Source organism: Nothoprocta perdicaria, unplaced genomic scaffold, assembly GCF_003342845.1.
Source record: "Nothoprocta perdicaria isolate Ctin4 unplaced genomic scaffold, notPer1 scaffold_18, whole genome shotgun sequence".
NCBI classification, from domain to species: Eukaryota; Metazoa; Chordata; class Aves; order Tinamiformes; family Tinamidae; genus Nothoprocta; species Nothoprocta perdicaria.
Window position 1 is genome coordinate 526,029 of NW_020454982.1, and position 21,387 is coordinate 547,415.

Genomic DNA, 21,387 nt, shown 5'->3' on the forward strand with positions numbered 1-21,387 from the left:
TCTTTAAGCTATTACTTGGATATATACACATTTAGATATTTCTCTGTATCAGCACACATACATATATGTCAATTCCCATGTATACACCACATATATATATGTGTACACACATATTAGACATTTAGGTATTCAGAAAGGTTCCATTAAGAAGACCATCTATCTATCCAAAGCATCAATATTAAATCTAAATATTTAAATTTAATAATTTCCAAATCACAAGAATGGATTTATTAACAATATACTTTGTAAATACTTTTTCAACAGAAAACTCAACATTTGATTTCTTACAGAATAAAACTCCCAAATCCATTATTCAAATTTGCACTGTAATAAAAGAARAGTGAAGATTATTTTCCTCTCTTCTATAGGATCAAGTTAAAACAAGATGAAATTCAAGGAAGATAGAGTTACGGGTAGGAATTCTATAGATTTGTTCAAGATAGACATTTGGTTTTGAGAGACAATCACAAAATGAAAGCTCGATACTTCATAGAAAAACTCTCAGATCTGAAGTCAAATGCATTTTTCACTCCTGAAAATTAAATTGCCTCACTGTGCCTGTAATCTGTACTGTAAACAGARAATTCTTCTTCTTCAGTGAACACAAAAGTGAATGTCCCAGGAGAAATACATCTGCTAATGTTAACTATGCAAACACTGATGTGCATTTCACTTGCTGAGCTGTATGTTTAGGGAGTGATAACTAGAAATTTAGACCCTATAAACATAATCAGTGAAGGGATAATATTTCAATATTTAACATCAAATATTTAACTACTCAATCAGAGCAGTATTTTAACAGTCAAGGTCTACCTATTTTCCTGCTACCAAATCATTAAAATAGTTAATAAAAAGCTATTTATCCTGGAATTACTTTTTGACGTGTATCTTGCACATTTTTTTCAAGAATTACAAGTATTATTACTTCCCAARTTGATTAGATCATTGTACATCTGTGTTACTATTAATGCAGTAATCGGGTCTTCACAGAAAACAAAACAATTACACAGATTTTATGCAGCACAAATGCATCTATAGAAAAAATCTGAAGGAAGAATTTGGATACTCAATTTTACAAGGGAAATTTTGCCACATATCTGAAGAAATTCTTCAGCAACACTGAAAGAGAACAAATATTAGTGAGAGGAAAGAAGAGGTGGCACTGGTACAGCAAAAGTGGGAGCTGGTGCCACGATAGCAGCCCAGCTTCGGAACRGTGCAGCAGGGCTGTGGATTGGCACGCAAGTAATGAAAACACGACTGTTTGATGAAGAGGGTCCTTTTTTTACACTATAGTAAGGGAAATTTCCATCATGCTCAGAAAGTAGGATGGCAACTGGGCACTGGGAATTCCACCAATTCAAGGCAACACACCACAGCCTTCAAAAACAAAATGGAGAAGAAAGAGTGACATCCCATGGGAGAGAAAGTGTCTAAAGAAACACAGAAATAGCACACCTGGTGCTAAGAAACCCATTCAAAGTACCCAAAGTCAAATAGCGTGTAATTGTGCTGGACCAGAGAAGTTTTCATTTATTATAATAGTGAAGTCTACACTGAACACATCCTGTGAGATTTTTAAACACTCATAGTTCTGCTAAATCACATTTAAYTCTCTTCAATGCAAATGCTACCCTTCCACAAAAGCTCTCCCATAGCTAAATAAAACCTCCAAACCTTAGTTGCACTGGCTATATATCTGTTCAAAAGAGATCAAGAATTTACTGTACTGGAAAAGGTGCCTTTTTYTTCTTCTTTTCCCCACACCTTTAAYAACAATTGAAAATTATTGTGCACTGTTTGAAAAAAATCACCCCGAGCAAAGAYTAAGCTTGGAACATWTCAGCCCCCGAGGTGAATRTTTCTTAAAATAATGAACATCTGAATAGTGTTCTGGAACCTTAACTGAGGTAACTTTTGATGAGGGGTTTTTCCTGCAATAGACTCATACTGATTATTATTCCTAATTTCATTACATTCCAAAACTTTAGTTGGATTTTCCTTCAACACTTGTTCCTTTGCTGTTGGGATAATATGTTAGGCTTCTGATACATAMAATGTGACTCCTTTTCCACTAGTCCATTGGACTAACTTTTAAGAGATGCTCTTAACCTCTTGTCAGTCGTGTATGTACTTGTTTGGTTACGTTTTTTGGTAGTATAGCATAGTCTTTTATTACTATTTCTACTACATCTCCTATATGCAATTGAAATCTCAAATCATTATGAACTAGTATGCCAAAACTTCATCAAAAACATTCTTGTTTAGTATGCCAATTGCAGTCAACTGAAGACTGAGATATGTAGGATGATCCTGACTTCAGGAAAATTAATGGAGAGAGGATGTCACACCATAACACCTCAGAACTATAGGAAGTGTTTTCTCCATTTCTTAAATTAAATATTTCTGATGCTAAAATTTCTCTGCCTATACACCAACGCTACAAACCTTAAAGATGGCAGAAACAAAGTACATTTAAAATACTAAATAACAAATTCTGGTAAGAGGTTTTATTAACTAGATTATTCAAAAAATGTCCAGATTTTGGTACCAGCCCTCTACCATTCTTGGGGGAAATTTGCATCTTTAAACTGCCAGTCTCATTTGAGGATATGAGGAAAATGTGGCAATCTACTAAAAATCATTTGGCTGTAATAAGTAATTTTAATCAAATAGTTAGAGAGAATGTCATTGAAGTTAATTTCTAAAGTGTTATAAACAGATGGGAAATGGGTAGTGTAGAGAATGGTTGTGCACTTTTAATGCAATATCCTTTTTTTGCAGTCTGGATCATGGTTTGATCAAGTCTAAGTGACATGACAAAAACAATTTTAATTTATTCTGAACCTATATTCAACTTAAGAATACACAATATAGCAAGTATGCTACTCTGCTCAAAAGCCAGATTTGAGGCAAAGGAACGTGAAGAACAAAACTAGCCTGACACCCACCTTCTCCCCGTTGTGGGGGTAGCACTGGGGGCTCACTTGCAAAATGGAAGTTCCTCCGGGGATGCAAAACAAGCTTGGAATTTAAATAATCTACATCTTCCCTATTTTAGATTTAACTATAGAAAAACCGCTACTGCTCATTTCTCCTGCAGATCAAGGGAACAAAATACCAGTGTGAGGACGAAATATTTCAAGCAATTTTTCACACACTGACAAGTAGTAAATTAGGGAATCTTGTAAGTACAATACAGTAGTCATCCCCTTCTATTGATCACATATAATTTACATCTTACAAAGATGTGAATTCTTGCATTCTCACTCCACAAGGAAAATCTCAATGATTTATTCATTTCAAATAAAAAATAGAAGGTAGATGAGAAGAATTACTTCACAGGCTGTAGCTTTCTCAGGGCACTAGTGCTAGGCTCTTCTTTCGCACTGCCCGAAGGGCCTTTGTGTGCAAGTCCCTCTAATTAACAAGGTGAATCATGCAGCAGTTCCCTAATTAGTGAACATGACAAGCCAATGGAAACAAGCAGACAGACCTGGCGTACAGATATGGTCAACAAAAGGCACAGCAATGTGCCATTAAAAAAATGTCTATTACATGTAAATAAACTACAGAAAATAAGAGAACTACCATAATACCTAATTTTCTTTTTCATGTTTTATACTTGTATCTCATTTATTGCAGACATAAATAATGACACAATAAATCTAGGTTTCCAACTGCAAGTCACACCACCTCTCCAAAATCAGAGTAGCAATTTTACATGAATAAGCATCTGCTTAAGGGCCATTATTTGTTTTCTCTTGTTTTTCAGCTTTACAGAACAATAGCTGCATTAAGCCTAACATTTTAAGAATTTTCCAATTCTTAAAATTTTAATCCTTTATCACTAATGGAGGAAATGACTACGATAGTTGCACTTTTGTTCAGCTTTGCATTATAAAAATGCCTACATTCCTAATAGGTAATAATTTCTAACTTTTGTACAGGATGATAAAGAATACAAGAATAAATAATCAAAGAATGATGATAAAGAATTCAAGAATAAATAATCAAAGAATGAAATTTGCATTAAAAAATCGTAAAATATATCRCCTTCATTCACCTTCTCAAGTAAAATATTTTTCAGTCTTTCACTTTTCCCACAAATGCTGTTTCCAAAACAACACATGAGATTTTAATTTTGTTTCCACTTATTTCAAATTAAGTTTTTGATTTAGAATTTTATGATCCTTCAAGATATTGGGAGATTAAAATGTATGTCACCAACAGCAGAACATAACTCTTCACAGAAAAAAAAAATTCTTTAATATCTATTCTTTAGCATATTAGAGCAAGTGAGCAAAATTACACATCTTCCCCTCATGACAGCTTCTTCTTCCTAACTGGTTTGAAAACAAGTATTTTCAGATTCTCCTCCTTTAACTGGGTAAAATCTCCTTACATTCCAAGATTGATATTGAAAACACTGATGTCTAGAAAACACTCATGCTTCTGATCACTGCCAATTTAAAAATATGGCATTTAAATACTGGTCTTAAGCAGTGATGGTTCTACATGCCTTAAAATGCTTTTTTTTTTCAGCTACAAAATTGAAGAATACTTAACAATGTCCTATCACAAAAATTWTTAACTCACTGCTGCTTCAAAGCAGATTTAAATTCCATGGAAAATTTCACAATAAAAAACATTAAAGATCATGAATCAAAAGCTGAAATCACTACAAGCAACGTGTTCATTTTTTTTTTCTTTTATATATGTTGACTTCCCCTAAGTTTTCCCAGATTCCACTGAGCTCAACCATGCTTAGGACAGTGCAGAGTAGCTTTAAACACAGACCAAGATGTAGCCTCTTTCAAGAYCAAGGCACAATGGATAATCTGCTAACAACTGAACTATGATCTGCCATATGCACAGAGGAAGTATTCAGCAAACAACCTGTCACAAATGCTTACTGTTTCAGTAACCAATTCAAAGCATTTTGCTTTATAAAATGCATTACAAACTCTAGCATGCATATATATATATATAATTAAACACAGGTGTAATTAAATACAAAACTGCTGCAAAAAGAAAAAAAAAGATTTGGTGCATTAGAAATGCACCTTAAATAAGGCAATCTGTTTAAGGAGTCTTGAAAAATAAGCTAAATATGCTAACACAGAAACTAATTTAAAATTAATAAAATTGAGTGTTTTTTTTTCAACAAATTGCATACATGAAGATCATTTTATACACACAATTAGAAAAACATTTTGCATGTAGTAAATATTTTAAATTTAGATGACAACAATAAGTCATAATAGTCTATAAAGTAACATTTGGATAAAAGATTATATCTGAAACTAGAGGGGCCATTTCTGTTCTATTTCAAATACTGCCACTGAAGGCAGTTGAGTATGCTCCGGTGTTACAACAGTATGACAGAGAAGAATTCAATTTCCAGTAATTCAAATGCTACAAACAGATATTTGTAAGTGACAGACAGGAGACAAATGCACTATGAGGCAAACAAGGCAAAAATAATAATCTCTTAAACAAAACATTCAGGTCACTCAATTATTCACTACATGCTCTACCCTGCTTAGCATTTCCGAGCGATGACAAGGATTTCTTCTCCACTTGAATGTCAGGTTTGAGGATTTTGTTTTGCAAAGTTCAGTTTACCAGAGCTCTCTCTGTTCAGTCTACCATCTCTCTGTATGGATAGATGGGTAGATGAGCRTTATTTCCTCAGGAATTTTACTTGAGCATATCAGGGAAAGTYACCTGAGGATATTTAATGAAATGTGTATTTTTTACATTTTGGAGGTATAATTGAGCAGATCACAGAAATCTTCATATTATACAACCATCATACAATCACACAAAATGAGAAATTTAAGAAAATAAACATTTCATATAATAGAACAATGTACAAGATATTTAAGCATGTAATAAAATTGCTCTCCATTCAAAACAAAACAAAAAAATAGAGAACAATGTCACATATGCCAGGAACTCCACCTCCCTGAACTGACAATCATAACTGCACACACAAAAGCTTAACTTAACAGCAAAGAATATTATATCTCTATATAAATCACAGATTTGACTAAATGAGGATTAACAGCTAAATTTTCAGAAAATCACCRAAGATGCTCTCATTTCCACACATTACCTTTTCCTATGAGAGGTAATATCTCTAGCACAATCTTGGAGCCTAATTTGATTACTGTACCCTAAAATAAGGTACATGTTTCTTACCTGAGACTAAACCAGAAAAGTCTAAAGGACTAGCTACTTCTGTAGCTTCGCATTTTGTAGGTGTTTTCCATTCAAGTTTGAGGTCTATATCTCTGTATCTTGACTTCAACTCAGAATATTAAAAAGGTAAAAGAGCTATAATATGCAAACATTTACAGCATAACCTAGGGACAACTTATATTCTTGCTCAGAGGGGAAGAAAAGATCATCTAAACTTATGTTTTCTAATGCATACTAGTAGTAAACCACAGCTTTCCCAAAAGCTTTCCTTGCTTCAGAAGGAAAAGCCAGCGGCTGCTAACGAGACCACTGCTAAAACAGCACGTGGTTTTGCTGAACAGTGCACTTGCTCAGCTTCAAAATAAGTAGTTTCAAACCATCTGAAAGTGCTTTGGCTAAAGAATTAAATTGCAGCTTAGATAGTGAAGTAGCAATGTATATTTAATAATTACCTGGATTTTTTTAATCATTACCTGTCACAATAGGACACAGCAGATAACCCTATGTACCCTATGCTACGTGCACCCTATACCAGGGATACTGTCTCACTTCTTCAGGCCTGACAAATGTCCATTAGAGGCACAAAGTGTTGGGCAGGCTCCAGACTAAGGCCTCCTTACGAAAACAGAAATTATACTTTTCCAAAAATTTAAGCACTGTCCTAAAAAATTGCTTCAAACACAAAATGATAAGTGAACAGGGCTAGCGGGATATCTTCTGCCATCTCATCACTCAATTTTTCTCCCGTAAAGAGAGGCAACATATTATTGGAAATACTTCTAGAATTCTATTTTTATTGGAAATACTTTTTAGAAATTCTGCTTTTAGAATTATTCATATCTTTAGCAAATGCATTTTGAAGGGGAAAAGGACGGTACGGTTATCATTGTGCATGGCAGTAATGGATTTTATTTCTTAAAAAAATGTAACAAGAAGGGGAAATATGTTTTGTTTGAACAGTATGTTGAGCAGTATCTYATTATTTAATTAAAGCGATGTAACTACACAACTACTGGTAGACTCACAGGCTGAAACAAAATATCCTTAATTAAAAGGCTAAAAAAAAAGGAAACAGAAGCAAATACACCTTTCATTATAGCCTAACTGCTTGGTATGCAGCTTACTAGAAAGCTATATGGATAGATCTACATCCAGACAGAAATGTTTAGTATTTATCTAGTCAAAATGGGCACTTTTTACCCTACTGTTGACTGTATTAAAGATGCAGTAGCTTAAACTGTATGTTATCAAACTACGTGTCACTGACAACAAAGCTACCGGTCACACACTGCTCCAAACACAGACATACATACGTAAGGACATAAACTAATCGTCACATCTTAACACACACACTGACAGACAGGAGCTGCTAAAGAACCTTGTGGGAAAATTATAGCATGGCTTTACACCACTGCTTTACAGAWTCAGATTACTTCTTCACAACAATTGCACAATCTGTTAAATAAAACATTCAAGAGGTCTGTGAAAACAAATGTCTTGTATATTTTACAAATTACAGAAGTATTATACGCACATATTTCAACTCTCTCAAAAACGTACTCGCAAGGAAGTTTCAAATTACCCTTTAAAAAAATTTTTACCACCACTGGTCCAACTCCAGCTTTAAGTTTACTCTTAGGAACTCTTTCATCTTGCACTAACAGGCTGGAAGCTGAGCCCAGATTTTAAGCAGTGCAGCATGYCCTACGAGACGCAAGCGGCAGAGCTACATCCTCCTATTGCAAACGGCGGAGCACGCGGCGACCCGCGCACACGCTAACAGGCAAGGAGAGGGGCAGGCGCGGGGACCGCAGCGAGATCTTTCTTTGTGGCTCTCGCACAAAAGAAGAGCCTGAAGATTTGTCAGCGGGAGGCACGCAGCTGATTGCTGATGGCCAGCTGCCTGCTGCCGGTGCAATGTGCAGCGCCCAGACTGAGTGGGCAGAGGAACAGAAGATTTACTAGGTGCGTCCCAGCGCCCTTGGGTTCTATCATGTGACGCGGAGCGCCCCGAGGAGCTGGGGGCAGATGAAAGCTGGCAGCTGTGTGCAGCCCCGGGCGCCGCGAGGCTGCCAAGCAGGGCTTGCAAACATGTTAGCTCAGCGGCAGAATTAAAACCCTCATTCGGGTTTATTTTGGAGCAAGGAACCAATGTGCATGCAGAGGAGGGGGGAAAACCTGCCCTGCAGGCTCCAGCCTCCGTACACCTTGACCTCCCCATGTAAGCTGCTCTGCGGCGGGGTAGGCTTGACTAAGGGACCAAAACATCCAATCATTTATAATGTTGTCCAAGCAACCTATTCAGCTTCTGACAACCAGACGTGGGTGACATTTGCTGCCCTCTACTTATTAAATAGGCAATATTCTAAAGTCTAAAGCACTATTATTTTGCCAGATCAGCAGGGCAGTAAATCTGTTGCAGAGCTCATAGAAAACAGAGTTATGTACTTACGTGATTTTTTCCACATTTGTGCCTCATTCCAAATGAACCTTTTTTTTTTTTTTTTTTTTTTCTGTGCCAGAGTGTTTCTAGCAGTATGTTCTTGAGTAAGGCATGTAATTAGACAAAACAGCACTGAGGCGGGAGGAAAACTGGAAACTCTGTCTTGACATATTTCTTACAGAAATTGATCTGATACATATGCATATACATATATCTGAGTGCATGTGTGTCGTGTGTGTGTATTTATGTTTTTAAAAATTGCCTGGGAGAAGGAAGCAAGTTGAATGCATTCCTTGCCTCACCACCTCTCAAGGAACCTTTGGATGCAGTCATTGCTACTGAGCGGAGACAAAGCCAAACCATATTTATCTCAAATTTCTGACCACAAACGCAGAAACAAGTCATTTCCTTATCTTTTCATTGACCTCACTCATCTGGGAACCCAAAAGTTCATATGATAAGGGGGTTACCAACCACCACTCGTTTCACAGCACCTCAAAATCCAGAAACAGTACCACCTATACCACCTTGCAGAAAGAAATCTGCCAGGCATCTGAGAGCATAAAAATTCTTCTGTTTCTTTCCTCTAGTGGAAAAGAAAGATATTACTTATTTTCTTTTTCACATGAAAAAGTTCCTGATAGAATATTTTGGTGAGATTTAGAAAAGGTGCGTCCAATTTTATTCTAAAATTTCTTCATACAAAAAACCCTCATACATTCCAAAAACTCATACTTAAGTAGTCCTGTCACTGTATCATGAGCCAATGACTGTCTATTAAGCAGAACTCCATTGGAGTGCATGCAATCTGGAAGATAATGTAAATGACAGATAGATTTCTTCTCTCCCACCTCCTTTCAGTTTACAAAAATTAGAGCAGAATTAGAGCAGAAAGTTAGAGCAGAATTTGTAACAGCTATTGCTTTTTGGGAAATACCCATAAAAAATTATGTTTTAAAGCAAATTCCAATTTGAAAATGAGTCTTCTTCCCTGGTTTTGCTTGCCCACTTGTGTTCATAATTACTTCTTTTTCTGGAAAGTTGTGAATGTAATTAATAATCCAGAAAAATAAACTAACTTTTACAAACACTCTCTTTCTTGTTTAATGTCCCCACCTTGTCTTTCGATAGCAGCCCTGGAYGGAAACCTCCTGGTAACAAGCATACAATGTCAGCGTATTTCGCTTGCCCACATAGCTGCTAATGCCTCAGACAGCATTGTATCAGTACAGATACACTGACACACAAAATCTAAAGAATTTACAGTGTCACTGTGCTAATTTGAAGGCTGCTATCATCCAGCTGCGTCTTCTAGAATGATTTTACCTTGGCAGACATAAGACATCAGCTAAACAACCAACCATGCTCAACACTCTAGCCATCGCTGCTGATTTGCCAGAGAATGGAAAAGGGAAAAAAAATAGCTTTCTGACAAAAACAACCTATTGTACTCTTATTTAATTTATCAAGTAGTTGTATAATCTATTATTTTGGGTTATTGTTGTCATATTCATCAGTCACATTTTGTTCTGCTCTAGTCCAGGTTTTCCGAAGTATGGACCTCATTTACCATTGTTTATAAACATCTGTAAGACCTGACATGTAATAAGTGTCTTTACAAGATATCATAGCTCAAATAATATAAACAAAAGAATTCATTCTTTAAACCCAAAGTGCAAAAAATATGCTTTCTGGTGTGGAAACATGAAAGTAATTTATTTCAAAATATCTTCTTCTTAAAAAAATACACTCTCCAAGTAAAGAGTGTAAAAAAAGCTTTTATTTTTGGTTGTATGGCTCCAGTGTTATCTTGCTAATTGACATAGCTGGAGTTTTGCTAATATATTTGTCGAAATTGGATCAGCTAAAGGGAACACATATTTTTAGAGTCTAAACATAAATAGGATAACACATGACTTCTCTCACGTATTGCATCAAAATTTGTAAGCAATTCTAGTAATAGTCAAATGAAGTTCTAAGAATCTCTAAGTAACAATTACAAGCAAGCAAATTGTAAAGAGTTATCACATGCAAAAGTAGAGCTTGTTTGTTAAGAAAAGTCTTATATTTTGTTTTCACATCAATATGACACTATTCTCTTTTACAATACTAAAATAAAAAAATATAACCGGTTTAATAAAAATGAGTGTTTATTTTAACTAAACAAGAGTTCAGCACTTTATGCAGATAAAAATAACRTACTGCTACATTACTCCACCACTGTACTGTACTCCACCAATTTGATTTTGCAGAAGAAAATTATTATGTTGCATAGAATTTAATTTAATTTAGATTTCTCCTAGATTAATCATGTATCAAGTTCAGGTTAGAGGAAAGAAAAAAAAGTCTCGCCCCTGACTCAACACTAATTAATATACATTTTACCAAAGCAAAAATAAAACGATTAGACTCAGTTGGAAAGTATTACTCCTTTGATCCCCTACCATTTTCCCTTCAATTACCCAGTTTTCTGACTCTGTACAGCAATTTTAACACCATGCTCCATCTTCAGCTAAATAACTACCTTCACTTCTACTCTAAGCACGGCAAAAGAAGTAGAAAGTTTCACATTCCTCAATTTTACAAAAAATGATGCAAACAGTTCTGCTGAAAAAAAAACTGCAAGAAGTTGTTTATATACATTTACAGAATTCATGGCAAGGTAATACTTTATCCTTAGAAACAGAGAAATAGTTTTTGCAATGCTCATGAAATTGTGAAGACCTACATGCACAGAACCATGTGTAGTACCTTACTAGTTACAGATAGTATTGTTCCTGCTGTAGCAATAGTCAGTTAAAATTTACTAACATCATAAACATGAAACAGGTCCAACTCTTTCGCAGTGTTGCATGGCAAAGTCTAAGCATTTTTCTGGGTACAAACAACAGAACCACAGTTAAGAGCACTGCGAACAGGTTTGTGCTTCTTTTACCCAAACTTTCACACGTATTCACAAAACATAGATGGTTATAGTGTCAGCGGCCTAATGCAGAACAGTTACAAAAAAAATCCAGTTGTGAGACATCTCTATTGCCTAAATGTTGAAGTAACATTATTTCAGGTATCGTATTCCTTAGTTTTTTCTTCTTTCCATATATTGACCTTTAGATGGGTTAGAGTTAAATGGAAATTAATTTTAACTTATTTTCTATCCAGAAGTTTAACTCCTCAATGCAATGTTTTATAAGAATCTTCTTAAAAGAGATGATTGTTGTTTTTGAATCGCTATTGTTATGCCAGGCATGATAAAATATAAAATTTCTTTTAGATTTCTCATTAAGAAAGATTCTGCATGACTAGCATAGTGTTTGAGCATTTTGGTTCAGCTTAAAAAATGAATAAATGAGCTTACCAAGCAAAACAAAAACCTTTTCCTTTGTTTTTCATTTTCAGTTATGCCTTATGAAAACATGGATAACTGCTGTACACTATTATTTACATAGTTTACAAGACACCACTCCTACTGAGTTGCTAAATAATTATAAACACGGTGCCAAAAACTCACTTAGTGTAAACTTTTTTTATAATCTATTTTTTAAATAGACAGTGCTGAAGCAGATTTTCAGTATTCCTGCTAAAAAAATTTACACTTAAATGCAGGATTTCAAATTTCTAAGGCATTGTCAAAGTTGTATAAAATGTACATCCAATGAAATACYTTTTGGTGGGGGCTGGGGCAGTGAAAGATGCAGAAGGGAGAAGAGGAAAGAACAGAAAAGATTCCTGTGCTTTTTATGTGTCGCGCTCTCTCTCTTACTGCCTAGATGCTTTTGTGCCCATCGCTCAGAAAGAGCATGTTTCAGAATGGAGAAATCAGCTGAATAAGGTTCATTAAAGCTCCTGCAGCAGAAGACATCGCGGGCACGGGGGAACGACTGCGCAGGCTCTGCTGCACTTCAGCGGATGCAGCTACGCCAGGGAGCAGAGGGAAGCTGCCCATGGTCTGTTTATGCAAGAGCTGCCAAAAACTCCCAAAGCCACCAGCCTGTGCAACAGCCACCACAGCATCCAGCTTAAATAAATATCTCTCTTAAATAACTGCATCACACTTTAGAAAGATGGGCTATCTGCACTGATGAAGATATGTAAATGGAATTGTCTGCTCTCTCCGCTCATATTCTATGAGTGCCCTATCATGAATATCAACAGGTTAGAGATTTCACTCGCCTGGTTAAAGAGTGCATGGGAGAATAGGTTCCACTGGGCATTATCTAAACTGATCTAGGCCCTGGATACACGCCCAGACATTTACAGCGTCTGGTTTAAGTTTTTATTATTATGCAATATTCCTGGTTGGTGATGACATAAAGATTTTAACCAAGTTAATCTTTTAGGATCAACAAACTCAGCTACTTCACTTTTAATTTAAAAGACTGTTAGCCAACAGATACTGAGTATGTAGAARAATATCCATGATAGAAAGTAGTTTTAAGATCTAACCTCTTCTTTTACTAGGCATTGACTCAATTCTTTTCCAAATATGAGTTATTCCTGCTATCAGTTACATGGTCTGTTTTATGTTCTATTTAATGAATTCTTTTTATGAAATTTAGAGGACACTTTTTCTTTAATGTATATTTGTGAGTTCCTTTTTTTCTTTTTTCCCAATAAGTTACATAAATCACAGGGTATTTTCTAAAGTACGCTTTTCAAAAATGTAACCAGGCAAAATGCTGTGCACTCTACTCACAAAGGATGCTATTTCCTATACTAAATTGCACTGAAAGGCAAGTGTTGCCAAWTTTGTTGCTAAACAGTGTAATAAGTAACTGCTGAAGAGCAGCATTTTTTCCTGAAATAGGAAAATACTTSAAAATTGAAAATATTTTCCGCTTTTCTATTAAACAGGTTTATCATTACAGCAATAATGTAATAGACACTGACAAAAGACATCACCATCTACAGCCTACATGGAAAGCTGCTGAAAAGTAACTAAAAGTGTGAAAGTGAATGGAGAATTTTAAGCAATACAACCTCCCCAAAGGCACTCCCCTATCGCCCTTGGTCAGAACCCTTTGAAACAGACTGAAGTTCAAGCAAAAYAGGCAATCAAACAGAAATTAGAGTGGGCTTGCACTGACTTAACTAAAACAGTGCAAGTCTGCCTGTGAATGGAACCTTACTGTTATGTTTAGACTCCACAGCAAGACCATATGTAGATGGACCTTCTGTTTGTTTTGGTAAGCATTTAATGGCAATTTAAACTTGATTTATGCCAGTTTCGTTCAAACAATATGTGAACTGGCCTGAAGGCTGGCTAGTAAGTGCAGTAAGACACAGCTACCAGACAAAAAATAAAATAACCTTCACCTTAACAAATTCATTTCTAAGTCTGCTCAAAGGGCATGCTGACCTCCTCGCATATTTTCTTGATGACAACAATAGGAGGAAAGAAGGTGACTTCAGTTAGTAGCTCTGTGAAAGAAGAGAACTAAATATTTTGTTTTGAATTAGGACAAAGCTCAGAACACCATTCTTCCCATTATGGTCTATATTCTCTTTCCTAAACTTTGTATGTTTTACTTTGTTTTAGATGTTTACTCACTTCAACCTGGCAGGGAACAGAATAATCCTTTAGGAAAACAAACAAACAGTCTAACAATCACATCCATCACATCACAATCGCAGTTACACAAGCTACAAAATGTTGAAAGTGTCTTGGATGTCCTCTTCATGATTTTTAAAATATTAGCTGGTAGTCACCTCACAGCTGGCCAGAAGAATACATGAGCAACAAGGGTCTTTATGCAAGCCATTGTGGATATCATGAAATAGAACTTCAAATTCAGCTTATTATTAAAGCTAACAGTATTATATTCATCAATTTACATAAAATCTGGAATAAACTCAACTTTCATTTCAATTACGGATCATAAACACACTTAAGAGTAGTCTAGCTGGCAATAAATTTTTTAAACTAATATGTTTTTGTACAAATTAGATCAAAAACTTTAGTTTCAGGTAACAATCTCAAATGACATCTGGCTAGTATGTCTTTTGTACTATAAATTGCTGATTTTTTTATTTCAGTGGTGAATTGGACACATTTTGTATCCAGTGCATAAAAAAAAATAAATATTAAACTAAAATCTTGCCAGTCCACTTCCTCCTTTCTAGCAGTTACTGTGAAAGAATATACTTTTATGAAATACACTTAAATATTTTAAGGGAAAGTCTCTAAATCAGCTGAAGAAAGTTTCAGAACCCTAATTAGTAAAAACAGAGACAGACTTTTTTTATGGTTTCAAATAGGTAGAATGAAATGCAACTTCAGAGAGAGGCATGCAGCCAGCAAATTATACACTTTCATTAGAAGGGTGGGAAAACAGGCAGGGCTAACGTACAAAAGAAGAGGGTGCAGCACTCTGAAACGGAAAACCTAGCATTCATTCTACATTTATTCAGAAAAGTTACCAAGGAAATCCAGGAAAACCAAGTCTTTCAAACCTCATACAACTTGATCTAAGCATTTTTAATTAACACCAAAAATATATGCTACTGTTCATCATTATTACCACTACTCAAAATACATGTCATACACTTTCTTTTATTCACAAGTCAGCACAGCATCACTCCCTCTAGCGGGTAAGAAATACAAGTTAAATGCACATGCTGAATTTTCATAGGAGAGGTTAGACACTGGAAAGGCAACAGTACTGGCTACAGAGCAAGCCTTCTGTCACAGCTGTAAGGACAACCGCTGCTTCATTCTGATGGCAAAAAAAATACATATTTTTACTAGCCCTGTTGTTTACTTTTTCATCCTCAAGTTTCCAATGGACAAAAAGAACCACAACTACCAGAAATAATGCATTTCTTGGTGCCACAGTTATTTTTAGATTGCTTTCCTTTGCAAGAGCACAGTAGTTTTAGTTCTCAGCTCAACAGTAAGTTTTGCTACATTTCCCAGGCACCCACCATTTTCACATATTTTCAAATCTAATCCTTCCTTTCCATATTCTCTCCACATACTAAATTTAAGTAGCATTAAAATCCTCAGTCTTTTCCAGTCAAGTAACTTGATTACTCTTTCTGTTTAAAACCAGGTCTGGAAACACGGCATAAAGTTTACAAGAACTCACTTTGCCAACTCTTGCTGCCTCATCACAGAATCAGAAAAGATAAATAAAACTCATCTGTGTAATTTTTTGTAGTATATATAAAATCTGTACAGCTAACGGAGCAATAAAATATTGCCAATAGCAAAACAAAACCAGAAAAACAGGTCAATAGAAAAGTACTCGTTATGTGCATTTTTCCATATATATTTTCTTCTAATGCATTATTTCTATTTCCCAAAGATGATGATGCTCATTTTTTTTTTTTTTTTTTAAAGTAGGAATGCCTTTCCATTGATGTAATTTTTAGGTCTTTAAGTACGCTACCACCTGATCTTAAGCCATAAGATATCTTAAGCAAARGACAGACACTCTCATTTACAGCAAATTAGGCTACTGAGTAGTTCACAAAATGCTACCCTTTGACTSACACAGCAAAACTTTAGTTGAAATTATTTTATAATTTTAAGATTATTGTAATTTAGACTGAATAAATAGCACACTGAATGACACAGTAGAGAAAAAAAATGCAAAACTATGAAATGAAAGACTACTACCAAATCCAAATTGTTAACTAAAGTAACATATTTCTAAGACAGTGACATTTTACAAAATGACAAAGGCATGTATTTTCCACCAAAATCTAATGTCGTTGACATCAACAACCAACAAAAACTACAGCTACCTAAAATGGAAATGAAAATGTAATGTATGGAAATATTCTCTTATAAAAATCTCCTTAGGCTTCACATGTATTAATGTATTAGTTTGCAAACATTAAGATCAAAGGCAAAGCAACAAATACATCCTAAAAAGTTTTTAGTCAGATTTTTATTAACGATATACAAGTAGCAAGGCATAAAAAATTAATATGTTCAAGCCTTGAAATGTCAAGTGTAATGATCTCTAACTCTGCTTACCTCCTTTGCTTTTTGTTTCAGTCTAGCTTGCTCTGGGTCTTCTTGCCTTGAGCGACTCTACATGTTGAAAAAAATGGGGAAAAAAGGTTAACAGATGGTTTAAGATCCCCTCATCTGTTGCAGTAAGCTAAAAAACAGCAAAGAAAAGGGAACAGGATACAAGGTGCCAAAGACGGGATGCTTAAATTCATAGAAGTGCAATTTCAAACCCGTAGGCCTCACCCAAAAGACTGTTAAATATTCAGATGTAAATAAGATCTACTTTAGATTTAAATAATAATAATAAAAAAATCTCTGCTTTTGCCAATTCTAAAGTTTCCGTACAGCTTTTGATTTCAATTACTTACTACAAATACAAATTCAAAGATCTGCAAGTGACACTCTCACAATTATCCAATCTTTTTAATTTAAACACTTCAGTCAATTTTTAAAAAAAATAAATAAACAAAACCAAAAGCAACTAAACTTTCTTCACTTGTTGGCAAATAGACACAGAACGTGTACAAAACAAGTCTAAAGTCAACTTCTCAAAAAGTAAAACTTTGTGATAACAATATTATCTGTATGAATTTACTTCGTGTACAGCATTAAAATACACATAAGCAATTCATTCACRTACCACTATTAATACTATTGTTGCCATTTTTTAAATTGGAGACATATTAATAAATGGTAATTTTCATATTTTCCCCCCTGAAAAATAATAACTATAGCTTTCAATATCCATCAATGACTAATTAACTGCACTCACAACACATGACAGTACATTTCCTCAGATAGTGTTGCATAACTGTACTACTTTTAACTATATGTTAAAAATAGCTGTACTATTTTTAATTATATGTTAAAAATAGTAACTATAATTTTCTATTAATACTCAATACATGTACTCAAATGGACAAAACTCAGAACCCCAGAGGCAGATGACATATTAGCATGCTTCCCGAATTGCATGATTGATCAGTATTCAGAAAAAAGTATCACAGGACATTGTAAGATAGTAAAATCTGTGGATATCTTATGATACATACAGAAAACAGTTGTTCCTGATACCTGAAAGATWCCTGAAATATTTATTAAAATATTTGAGATTTGAAGTGAACTTCTTTACATAACTCCTAAAGAAATAACAGTATCCATCTTTGTCTGCCCCGTTCTACGCTGAAGATTTACCTGCAACTTGAAAGAGTAGTAGTTTGCAAACATATATACACTCAAGATTTTTTTTTTCACTGTTTGGATTTTTCATGATTTTTTTCAGATTAAAAAAAAAAGAAAAAACATGATGAAATCCAAAGAGAGATATTTTGAAGGCAGGGGAGCATTTCATGCATTTCATATTGTAAACATATCTGGAGTAAGCCTTGACTGTAATTTGGTAGACAGGGGACAAAAGACTCTCAATACACTATATATATATATATWYTYTTTTTTTTTCCCCAAACCTAGACCACATGTTAAGCTAATATGGCATACATGTAAAAAGCATGTCCAGATCAAAATTAAACAATAACAAGATTTTTTGAAGATGTGCTTGATTCCTTTGCTGTGCACATCAGCTCCTTCTTTCAGCACCACCTACTACTAACAATGCACAAAAGGCACTTTGATAGGATAGGGTCTAGAGCCAACTAACGAAAAACTAGAAACTGTAGATAATTAATCACTAAATTAGACTTTAATGTCATAGTTCTGCCCAATAAGAAAATACTCCAGCATTATGTAGCCTGAGATTCCTTCCAACTTCAGTGGTCGGACAAAAAGACAAATGCAGGATATAATCTGACCTAGTTRATGTTTAAAAAACAGAAAAGTATTTCAAGAAATGTGTGGATTTGCCAAGAAACTGGGGTTCTACTCAATAGTGATATTATTAAGAACTTGATTATATTTGTACTTAGTCTGTAAAAATAAATAAAAGGTAGTTAAGTTGCTACTGTAAGAAATGGATTTAAGTAAGTATTTAGGAACCGAGCTGGTGGGTCCTTTCTGTCCTTTCTCTGTTGTTTTTCATCACAGATTAATCATTGYGTGCCTCAGTTTCTCCGGCGTAATATATAGGAAACCAAATTCAGTCCTTTCATAATATTCTGATGATATATTTATAAAAGTACAGTGAACTTCCATTGCCTTCAGAGTCTCACAGWGAAAGCAGCAGAAATAAAAAGTTTTCTTACACTACTGCACAAAGCTGAATCATTGTCAAATGTAAAGTGCAAGTTAAAAGCACTTGAGCTTAAGGAGAAAGCTGAGTCCTTGGAGAATCAAGCTGAGACTTCTAACACTGTTATCAAGTTTCTACAAGTGATAGCATCTTGGAAAACATACCAGATCCATACTGGATTTGGGGACATAATGACAAACTGAAAGCACAAGATGCAAAATATCATCTCAATTTTTTGGACACCATAAGCAAAGGAAAAACTCATAAAAGTACTACACCTTTCACAATATTACATTTAAAAGWTTTTTTTCCCCCAGAAGCTTATCTATTACAATAAGATTTGCAGTTCAGGATAATCTAAAAAAAAAAACAGACCCTGAAAATAAGAACAAAATAAAATGATCTGTTCTGCACAGACCTCCAGTTCATTTGCAAAATAATGCATTAAAAAAGCTGCAGAGGTAAAAACACATAGACAAGTCCTGAATGATATTAAATACAGGAATTCCATCAGTAGGGAAGATAGAAAATATCAGATATGTTAGGTAAATCTAGAGTTGGAAGTTATGGTAGAACTATTCTTACATCCAGAGTAACACAATGAATTTCTGATTATTCATTTAACCCATATCAAGAATTCTCTTCAAAGAGCTCGAGACAACTCTCATTTCAGATTAACTAGAATTCCAACTTTACACCTGATGGGTGCATTTATTACTGGTATAAAGCAGCACACTAATAATAATAATAATAATAACAATGGCATTTGTGACTGTCATTTTCCACTTCCTTTTGTGTCCAGATATTTTTTTTTTTAATGACAGATTGTGTAGTCATTTCCTGACAGTCGGTTACTAAATCAGTTTGGAAATCAGTAAACTTTAGGCACAAATTCATCAGAATATGTAGGCTAAAATATGTTAACGGAAAAGGATAAACCACTATCACTTTATTAACTCTTTATTTTAAAATCATATATTTTAAATTTTAAAATAATTTATTAATGGCTTTTTCTGTGTTGATGTAACATGGATTAAAGCACACATAAGCAAACAAAAATGTCAAAYTTAATAGAGGTGCCCAGATAGGCTTTAAAAATGTCACTGGCTTCTCTTTACACTCCATTCCACATGTGAGCATCTCCTTCCTTTGAAGGGCTTGAGTAATATTGCTCCTGCTCAGCTCCTGCAATGCCTGTCTATCACCATTTTTATTCATCAACTATTTCAATATTCTACACATTGTTTTGCTGAGCTATTGGCTAAYCGTTCCCTTTTTTCTTGCATGTATGTAGTTTTAATTCTTTCTTCAGTCATCCCACATTCTTGTTCTCTTTTTCTCTTTTCCCTCTAACCTCCAAATCTGAACCTGCCATGCCTCATTTTCCTTTGTCAAACAGACATTTTTCCCAAAATCTTTTACAGCACTAACGCCTGTTTCCTCTAGTGCTTCAAAAAGAGCCAAACACCATGAAAGTCTCCTGGAATACATTCAAAGAAATCATCATGACTCTCTTCCCTCCCTACCTCTATTCTTCATATGTGTAACAGTAAATGAAGCAAGCTGGATTTATGCAACACATATTTTTTTGTGTCAGTGAATAAATCTCTTTAGAAGCCAGCTAGCTTCCCATAGTAATTTTAGAAAAATCTAGGACTGATCTTAACCAGACAACTTACTTTTAAAGACATTAAATGTTGTCTGCTACTGAAGTCAAGAACATATTCACCAAACCAGGTTTGCTAACATTTCTTCAAAACACCATCTCCTTTTACTAGACCAGACAGCCTGATATTTTAATTGTTAAGAATTGAAGCGTTTTAAGTTAGAGAACTTGCTATCTTATTTATCTGAAAACTGCATAGATCACATTAGCTCTATGGAAATAKTATACTTTGAAAGTAAGAAAAGCAGCATATGCTAAGAAGCATATTCAAAATAGCCTAGAAATAAGGGGGTTCATTTACATGTTTCCCAAACTCCTTAATGTTCCAAACCCCAGCTTTTTTTTCTCCCTACTTTAATAAGATAAAAAGCACAAATGCCACAAAAGCTGACCTCTAATTACACACATATACCTGCATTCTTAAGAGATAGATTTGGTTTTAAGAGATGGATTTGGTATTTCATAGAAGTATCTTGTTCTTTTCTTTTATAAAGGAAACTTTAATTTAGTACTCTAATAGATATAAGAACTGTTTTTTAAATCGGGCAATACTCTGCTCATCTACACAGACTAAATACTAGGGCAGACTATCTGTCCTATGTAACCATGATCATTATTCAGTATTCTGTTGTAATATGTAATGTGAAAGCTGCGCTGCTCTTACAYTTTCTCCCAGTAACATAAAATTTTTCTCCCAGAACAGTTTTAAAGCCTTCAGCTTGTAAAATCTGTGTTTTAAAAGCTCTCAAGGTGTCTTCTGGGCACATACTTCTCTCCTGCTTTCAGCAAGACCTGATCACTGCTAAGGCACTTACAGCTCTGCTCCCTTTTTCCAGTATATATACTAGGAGTTCTTAATGCTTTAAATTCATTTTTTTCCACTTTTTTCATTAAATAAAGCTAACAGTCACAACTGCAGGTGCTGT

At 34.7% G+C, this 21,387-nt stretch overlaps 1 protein-coding gene across 1 annotated transcript in view; it reads right to left on the reverse strand.

Annotated features, from left to right (window-relative positions):
• The window catches only part of LOC112944971 (transcription initiation factor TFIID subunit 4-like), a 113,000-nt gene that overhangs the window by 42,760 nt on the left and 48,853 nt on the right, over nt 1-21,387 (reverse strand). Inside the window, exon 12 of the mRNA XM_026036483.1 lies at nt 16,632-16,688. Coding sequence (XP_025892268.1) covers nt 16,632-16,688 — 57 coding nt within the window. The remainder of the gene's footprint in view (nt 1-16,631; nt 16,689-21,387) is intronic.